Below are 9,725 nucleotides of genomic sequence, written 5' to 3'. Positions count from 1 at the left end.
ACTAGTCAACAGTTTTAAATTTGAAACAAAGAAACTTCAGGAAACCAGGAATAAGGATGATGATGGTTTCTTTCTTTTTATTTGCTTATTTCTTTTTACTTCATGTACATTGGTGTTTTGGCGGCATATGTCTACATGAGGGTGTCAGATCCCCTGGAAAAAGAGTCACAGGCAATTCTGAGCTGCCATGGAGGTTCTTCCTCTGGAAGAGCTGCCAGTCTCTTGCCCGCTGTGCCGTCTCTGCCGCCCATGATGATGGGCTGTAAGGAGATATTTAGAAGCTTTACCCAGTAAAGGCGAGACAGGGCCTCAGATAGTCACTATCAGCTTTGCTCTTCCTACAGGAGGAAAGTAGGAAACCTGGAAAGTACAATTATGATCTAAAGACAAAGGAAGACTTTAAATGCAAAGAACTCAAAGGAAACATTAAGAAATTTGATTCTGTCCCTTTTATGAACAATACCTAAAACAGGTTTAATTACTAGGACTAGATATTTGCCACATAGGTTACAACAAGGGACTATAAGGAAAGTACAAAGAATGAATGAGCCAAAGATATGAGCAGGTATGTGTCTCAGATAAGAATCCAAAATGGCAAAAGACATGAAAAGTATTAACCTTACAAATTCACTTTCAGTAGCATAGCACTCGACCTTCATCACACTGATAAACTAGCTGACGTGATATGGATACAAAAATGTGAGCATCCGCACTTTTTATTCCAATTAAAATTAGTTTAACTATATAAGAAAACCATTTGTCAAAATCTTTAAAACTAGCCCTGTATATTATCTGTCACCAGCAGTTATATTCCGGGCTAACTGAGTGATCCTTGGACAGCAGCAGCCACACGTGGAAACAGGCCAAAACATGTGTTTCTTAGACTTCCTGAATCAGAGGTTGAGGAAAGATGCCATGGACGTGTGTGAGCAAGCATTCCAGACAAATCTGATACTTGCTGGACAGTTCACTAGCAAAGCACTTCATCCTAGGTGGATGTATGTAATGACTGACTGCCTTTTAATTGAGAGTACTCGAAGCTTACCAAAACCCAAAGGAAAATGGACCGTTTGTGCTTTGTTCATTTATGCTACACTACAGTTGAAGTCAACTAACCTGTCTCCTATGTGGATTGATGTCAGAGGCATGTTGATAGTAAATGCAAAGAGATTTTTCAGAATAAGTGCCTGGAATACGCAATATAGTGAGCTGTTTGCGTGTACGCTGGGAAATGACAGGGGTCGCATTCCAGAGTTTGGGTAACACCTGCATGTGAGCAAGGAATGACCAAGCATCATGAGTTAAATGTTGTCTCTAGAGTATTTTCTTCTAAATCTAAAGAGGTGTAGAGGGAGTAGAAGAAAAGAAAATGACAATATATTAGGACGTATTAGCTTGACCTTTGAGTACATTGATGCTTATGTTCATTATATTCATTTTCTAGTATATAAGAGTAAAATCGTGCTAGCTATACTGTCGTAAATGACTAATTACACTGAGTTAATGAATACACAACACCACCTCTCTTGAGAAAGACAAGCAGGTCAGTGCATCTGGATGAAGGCTGTAGAACAGAGCGGCTTCTTCATACGAATTGTAAAACTGTGACATCTCTTGTCCTGTGAAGTTCAGTACATGTAAAGAAATAGAAGCTAGCTAAATTGTTATTATTTTATTTTTTCTAATGCTTATATACACTCACTTTAAGGATGACCTAAGGCTGCAGATGGAAGCCCAGCGGATATGCCTTTCTCTGGTTTATACAACTCACTCGGAGCAGGTTGTTGAGTACATGGAGAAGGAAAGAGACGAAGCTCTTTGTAGCCTTAAAGAAGAGCTTATTTCTGCTCAGGAGGAAAAGATCAAGGAGCTTCATAAAACACACCAGTGCCAGCTCCAAAGTCTGCGAGCACAGGAGACAGGTAAAGGGCTTCTGACTTATCTCCATGAAGCAAATAGCATTCCTTAAAAGCACCTTTTTGCTGTTCTGTCCTTGACTCAGGCCCCGTGGGGTAAGGAGGCTTTACATCTGACTCCTGGGTTTGTCTATCATTGAGGTGCCCAAGAAAGTAAAAATCACTGCTTCATCTTCTCATGGAAGTATAATCCATTCAGAAAGCACCTGGAACAATGGGCTTGCGTACTTTTGAACTGTGCTGAGCCACACACCCTGACCCACCAGTAGAGGACGTTGGCCCTGTCTGTCTAGGGCATATGAATATAATTGGCTGTGTTATTACTTGAAGTATCCCAGATTAACAAGTAATCTAGTTGACCTCCAAGATAAATAGAAACACTAGAAGGAAAAAAGCGGAGTTCAGTGGTTTCTGTGAAGATGAGACAGGAGCAGTTGGGTTGGAAGTTTAGAGATGTTTCTGAAGTGTCATGTAGAGACCTCTAGAGAGATACTGTCTGAAAGAACTGAAAGTTCAAGTTGTATAAAAAAGTAGTAAGTTTAAGATAAGCTGAGGAGTGGCAAGTGCCCGGTTAGATTTATATACCTTAAAGGAGCATCCTTAACCTTCCTGCTACTGAACAGGCAGTTCTGCTGCAGGATCTTTAAATAGAAGAAGGTGACAGCAGTGTGATTTCTTGAGAAAAGCAAACTAATTGATGGGAAGATCAATTAAAGAACCGTAGCCATACTCCCAGTAAAATGTTGACCTAAATGTCCTTGAGACTGTAAAGGAAATGACAGTGAAGTTTAATAGTTAGAGCCATCATTGGCAGTGTATGACACCAGTCAAGGTAGGTGGAGTTGAGAATGATTGTGAAGTTTCTTGCCTGCATGGTTTTAGTCACAAAGGGGAGCAGAATATATACAAATAAGTTGGTTTAGAACACACTGAGTTACGTAGGTGTGTTAACTTGGAAAAGAAATTCTGACCAATCAGCCAAAAGGAGAAGTCTAAAGCCCAGGGGAGACTTTTAGGCTAAAAATAAAAAGTAGAATCAGCATGGACCTGAAAGCCCAGAAGCACTGAGGCCACGAACTAGAGCGAGACATCTTGGAGGTGGGAGGGTGAGCAGAAAACGTGGCTGCACTATGGGAAGTACATGGAGGAGACCTTAGTGGAAGGTGGAACCTATTATGGGGTAGCTGCTGTTGAGGGTTTGGTAATTTTTGGCTCTGTCTGTCGGCCCATTAGCTACCTTTGGCTCCTGTATTTACCATTAGGAGTCTCCAGTGGAATTGCTCTGTCGAACAAAGTAAGATTGTAAGAGTCACTTAAAGAAGAGTACCAGTTTTTCATTTCAAAAGTGCTTTGGTCTTTTTTAAATTCAGTAAGATTTTGCGTGCATTGTTTGTATTGATAACCTGTTCAGATAGCCTGTCTAGTGTTTCCTGTCGACTGTTGATTGTTCTGTTAGTAGCTGATAAGGCAGTTTGGTAAGTAGTGATCAGTGTTTCTGAAGAGGAGAACAGAAAACTATTTTATCTATTTATTTCTAATAATTAATTAATGAATTTAATTCTGTGGTACTGGGGCTGAAACCCAGGGCCTACACATGCTAGCCACAGTACCCCACCACTAAACTGTGTAACGACTGCTTTGTGAAAGTTTTGAGTTTTGCAAGGATATATTTAACGGATGAGGATACAGAGGTATTTCCTGTGCTGGAATGTAAGTCACTGCTTTAAACCCTTTTATAGAATAGAAATTGCAAATCTGCAAAACTTTTCTGAGACAGTTACATTGCACCATGGAAGATACATTTGGAAGAAATTGATATGTGTCTCATTCTAGGGAAAGGAAGCTTCTAGTAGAAGCTGGTTAGGTATGACAGTATTCCGTACATGTATGCACAGCGAGTGGCTCATGTGTGTGTTTTCTGTAGGTGATGAGCCTTTGCAGGTGCTCATTGACCGCCTTCAGAAGGCAGTGTCTGAGGAATGCTCTTACATTTCAAAGGTAAGACATTACTTTAGAAGTGATTTTGGAGAAGAAGTGCAGAAGTCTAAATTGCTACTGATTTAATGAGCAGAATCATCTACGTGTGTTTTCCCAGATCTCTTCTGTCTTGAACTGTACTTAGAAAGTATTCCTGAGTTCTAAGCTTAAAATGAGCGTATGGCTTTTCAACAAAGGGACCTGAGGGCTGGGGTGGGGCTCAGTGAGTCGGCGCCTGCCTATCATGTTCAAGGTCTTGAATTCAGTGTCCAGCATCACAGAAGAAGTAAATTCAGACAAGTTGTATCTCCAGTAGAGCAGACCCTATAATCATTGTTCTTGTCAGACAAGTGCAATTTAACATTTCTATGCCCCAGTTTGTTCATTAAACTGGCTAATGTGATAAAATTATACATTTGTGGCTGTGCTGAAAAGTTAATATGCCCAATTCCTGACAGTGTAGTTTAGCTTTAAAAACATGCAAAAAGGAGCAGCAATAAACATTTGGCCTTTAAGTCTTTTAAATCATTGATTATTTCCAACTGTGTGAGGGACAAAGGTAAAACTCAATTGGTGGCTTATCCAGTCATGGGGCATGAAATGGTATCTTAAATGAGGATGGAATTATCAGCCTGTCTGCCAAACCCTGTGCTAGATACTCTAACTCTGTGTGCAGACCACAGAAAACACCCTTGCATGTTATAGAAAGGACACTAATGTGATCTCCTTGATACATCATTGTGGTAGGCGGCAAACTTCTCTTACTGTCATTTTTGAACTTCTCACCTTGTGTTCAAGGATAGTTGACATAGTAATGAGATTTTTCAAGGTAAAGAGGTCACATCAGAGGGGGGCCATGTTAAGGAGTTACTGGTTACACTCCGTGATACATTTCAATATTAAAAGAAAACAGAAAAACCCCACATTTTGTGTAATTTATTTTCTTGATAAAAGAATAATTTCATACCAAAGAGAAGTATAGTTTTCCTGCAGATTGATTGCATGTGTAGGGGAAGAGCGAATTCACATTCCATTCATAATGTTATGGCCTTCTTTTGCTTTTAGGTTAATAATGTTTTCTAACATTTAGAAGAAGTTGTTAAAATTTTAATTTAAAATATTCAATTCTGTTAACAGACTCTAAGCAGTGTTCTTGATGACTATTATACTCCTTTAAAATGTGAAATGAATATAGAAGAGAAAGAGAATTCTGGTGTTTACACTTCTCAAAACCAAATGCCAGAATTACAAGAATATAGATACGAAGTTCAAGGTAAAAACCTTACCATACTGTTACACAGTATTTACTTTGTGTAAGTCAATTGCTTATAAACTTAACTGTCATCACAACTTAACTATAGATAAGTTTTCTTAGTGTCTTATTTTTAGCCGTGAAATCTCTATTTAGTGTATACTTTAGTCTTTGTAGGATAATGATCTTACTATGCAGATAACTTAAATACTCTAGTTTTCCTTGTTTCTTTCTCTACTTCTTTATTCCAGTCTATTTTTCATTCTACTTTTTTGTTACTTGTTCTAACTGTAGATCCTAATTGTGAAAAATTACTGCATTTACTAAGTTTAAATTAATGCTTTATGATTTTAAAAGTGAATTTAAAATGAGAAATGAGATACATTAACAAATAACCTTTGCCAGGTGATGATGCATACTTTTAATCCCAGTACTCATGCTTAAGAGGCAGAGGCAAGGGGATTTCTGTGGGTCTTCCGCCTTCCGGGTCTGCACAGCTGTTCCAGGCCAGCCAGGGCAGGACTATACATAGAAAGAGATAGTGACCTTCATGGAAACATGGTGTTAGTATTTTGTTTGTAGTAAGTTGCAACTTGAATTTCTTGGTGTTCCTTCACAGACGTGTGTTCCTAGTGTGTTTGTATAGGTAATGAGCACCCCGCTAGTAAGCAGCTACAGAGCTAATGTATCCTAAGATAAGGCTTTCAAATTAATGTGATACCAGTTATTTCACAGTAATGATTCTTAAGCTTTTTATTACTGCATCTGTGGGTTTTATTACTGCCAGATATGTTTCTAAAGTTCTAAGTAGGTAAATCATGTTTTTTAAAGAGATAAACCTATACTGTGAAGTGAAATTATTATCGTTGTTTGTTTTTCATCCAGACTTTCAAGAAAAACTGCAAACGCTTCTTAGCAAAGTAACAGAAGAACGCAGCAAGCTCTTGGTACTGGAAAGACAGTTGAGCAAGGTCTGTGAGAGAGAAAACATAGTGTCTGGACTTATTTTATTACCTGCTGTTCTGTCATTCAAGAAGTTCTAAAATAAGTAAACATGGGAAGGGATGTCAGAAATGCTAAACCATTTACATGTTTGTGTTAGAGCGTTTATATCAGTAAGCTGAAGAAATTTCCAGAGTTTGGATCATATATAGCCCCTTGAGATGGTTTTTTTAAGTCATAATAAAGTGTATATGGATATCAAATGTTCAACTGTATGAAGTAATTATATTTACTTGTATAGATGTCTTTTTTCGTAGAGGAATTTGAACAAAGGCACATTGTAAGGACAGTAGTCTCACTAAACTATACCCTTAGGCTCTTAGATGTAGTATTTTTAAGGCACTGGGTCTGCCTTTATATTTTAAGGAAGATAATTAGTTTCGTTGCTTTGCACATAGGTGATGTTATAACATAGTGTCATCTGTATCTGTCAGTTTTGTTCTGAAGTAGTTATTTATAATGTGTTCCCAGAAATTAGGTAAGATAATATATACAGCATCATAGAGCTTATTAGCTGTATCACAGCAATAAAGCACATATTGTCAGTGATAAGTGTCCTGATTTTCAAGTTTAGAAAAGAAATGTCACAAGAGACCTTAACTTATTTGAGATACTTTTTGTCGTTCAGTTGTGTTAAAATTCAAGATGTGTAGCTGGCAGTGAAAAGCTGTGTTGCTAATGAAAATGTTTGCACCAGGCGTGGTGGCTCACACCTTTAATCCCAGCACTCAGGAGGCAGAGTTAGGCAGATCTCTGTGAGTTCCAGGCCAGCCTGGTCTACAAAGCAAGTCCAGGACAGCCAAGGCTACACAGAGAACCCGGTCTTAAAAAAACAAAAGAAAATGTTTGGCCTGGGCCATTTCCTCCTTCTTTCTAGTATAATAAACACAGCCTTGTCCACCTTTCTCATGTCTCTATAGCTTGTACAAGACTTTTACACATAATCAGTGTGAAAGCCGACCACTGAGTTAAACCTTTCATTAGCTGTACATTTCCCCACGTTTACTACTTTCTTCCTAATTGCCTTCATATCCTATTTAGAAACTTTGCTTAGCAACACTGAAAGCAGACTGGATTCTTGTTTCTCTGCTTGCGTTTTGTAGCTTCCAGGAGCCCCTGTTCCCTTACATTCAGGTTTCTGGGGCCACTAAGATATCAGAAGTCGATCTCTGACCTCAGCTGGACTTAAAAAATAGCTTGTTCATCTTCTTCCCAAATGTACTTGTTCCTTGGATTGTGAAATCTATGTTGTTCCACTTTTCTTCTTCATAGTGGCCCTTATCCCTGGCTTCTCTGTAAATCATAACCGTAACCGTTACACCTTACCTCAGCTTGCTACGTCTACACCAGATACATTTCTTTACATTTTTTGATTTAAAAAAATCTGTGTGTGCCTGAATGTATATCTATGAACCATGTATGTGCCTGCTGCCAGTGGAGGTCAAAAGAGGCATTGGGTCCATTAGAAATGAACTTCCAGTTGTAAGCTGTCAATGTGGGTGCTGGGAACCAAATTCTAATAATCTTGAAGAGCAGACTGTGCTCTTTTTTAAAATATATTTTATATATACATTTATATTATTACACATATATAAAATAAATCACATAGTGCAGGAAGAACCATGAAATAATCAGGAATTATATAAATATTATATTCATAGTGTTTTGGCTATTTGTGTTTGGAAACCTTGAAGAAAATATCTTTCCTATCTTGTTGAGTCTAAAATCTGACTGTAAACTGGTATCTATCATCCATCTCTATCAACTTAATACATCTATCTCGACCTAAAAACACCTTAACCACTGAACAACTAGGCTTAACTGTAGAACTAAACTATTTGGTCTTCAACTCCATCAGAGACTTGAGAAGGAATAAAATTAATTACCTGAGTGAACTGGAAGTGCAGGTTAGCAGCTTCCAAAGTGATGGGGGAAAATAAAGACACAGAGTTTGCTGCCAGAACAATCACCCAAAATTGAGTTGTTGGCCAAAGGAGTCCAAATCCCGGCCTGTTTCCAAGATAATAGGTATTTTACACAGCCTAACAGCAAGTACTATTGCTGAAAATGACACCTAAAGAACTCATTGAACATTTCAGTGTTTCTCAGCCATTCAATATTCCTCTGTTGAGAATTGTCTGTTTAGCTCTGTACCCCATTTTTTAATTGGATTATTTGGTTTGGAGGTATTTAATTTCTTGAATTCTTTATATATTTTAGATAGTAGCCCTTTGTTGGATGTAGGGTTGGTGAAGATCTTTTCCCAATCTGTAGGCTGTTGTTCTGTTGACTGTGTCCTTTGTCTTACAGAAGCTTTTCAGTTTTATGAGGTCCCATTTATTAGTTGTTGATCTCAGAACCTGAGCTATTGGTGTTCTGTTCAGGAAGTTGTTTTCTGTGCCAATGAGTTCTAGGCTCTTTCCCACTTTTTCTTCTAGTAGATTTAGTGTGTCTGGTTTTATGTTGAGGTCTTTAATACACTTGGACTGTAGTTTTGTACAGGGTGATAAATATGAATCTATTTGCATTTTTTTACATGTAGACATCCAGTTAGACTAGCGCCATTTGTTGAAGATGCTGGGTTTTTTTCCCATTGTATGATTTTGGCCTCTTTGTCAAATATCAAATGACCATGGGTATGTAGATTTATTCCTGAGATTCTGCTGATCAACTGGCCTGTTTCTGTGCCAGTACCATGCCGTTTTTATGACTGTTGCTCTATAGCACAACTTGAGATCAAAGATGGAGATCCCTCCGGAAGATCTTTTATTGTATAGGCTTGTTTTAGCTATTCTGGGTTTTTTGGTTTTCCATTTGAAGTTGAGAATTTCTTTCATGGTCTGTAAAAAATAGAGTGTAGGTATTTTGATAGGGATTGCATTGAATTTGTAGATTGCTTTTGGTAAGATGACCATTTTTACTATGTTGATTCTTCCAATACATGAGCATGAGAGATCTTTCCATTTTCTGATGTCTTCAATTTCCTTCTTTAGAGACTTGAAGTTTTTTTCATAAAAGTCTTTCACTTGCTTGGTTAGAGTTACTCGTAGATACTTTATATTATTTGTGGCTATTGTGAAGGGTGTGGCTTCCCTAATTTCTTTCTCAGCCTGTTTGTCATTAGTATACAGGACATCTGCTGATTTTTTTCAAGTTGATTTTGTATCCAGCCACTTTACTGAAGGTGTTTATCAGCTGTAGGAGTTCCTTGTTAGATTTTTTGGGGTCATTGATGGATACTATCATATCACATACCATCTGCAAATAGTACTACTTTGACTTCTTCCTTTTCTATTTATATCCCCTTGATCTTCTTTAGTTGTCTTATTGCTCTAGCTAGGACTACAAGTACTATATTGAAGAGATAGTGGACAGCCTTGTTTTTGCCTGATTTTAGTGAAATTAAGTTTCTCTCCATTTAGTTTGATGTTAGCTGCAGGCTTGTTGGTTTGTTGGTTTCTGCTTCGTCAATATGCTTCCACTCATCTATGTCTTCTAGAAATGTCTAGATATCTTTCAACTCTAGTTCTCTCTTTTATTGTGGTTTTATAACTCAGTCTTTGTTGGTGTGACCTGGA

At 37.9% G+C, this 9,725-nt stretch overlaps 1 protein-coding gene across 1 annotated transcript in view; it reads left to right on the top strand.

Moving 5' to 3' along the window:
- Positions 1–9,725, top strand: part of Akap9 (A-kinase anchoring protein 9) — a 138,315-nt gene that overhangs the window by 38,844 nt on the left and 89,746 nt on the right. Inside the window, 4 exon segments of the mRNA XM_051152007.1 lie at positions 1,709–1,922; positions 3,841–3,914; positions 5,031–5,166; positions 6,031–6,116. Coding sequence (XP_051007964.1) covers positions 1,709–1,922; positions 3,841–3,914; positions 5,031–5,166; positions 6,031–6,116 — 510 coding nt within the window.

Source organism: Acomys russatus, chromosome 10 (assembly GCF_903995435.1).
Source record: "Acomys russatus chromosome 10, mAcoRus1.1, whole genome shotgun sequence".
Classification (NCBI taxonomy): domain Eukaryota; kingdom Metazoa; phylum Chordata; class Mammalia; order Rodentia; family Muridae; genus Acomys; species Acomys russatus.
This window is presented reverse-complemented; position numbering and strand designations above follow the sequence as displayed.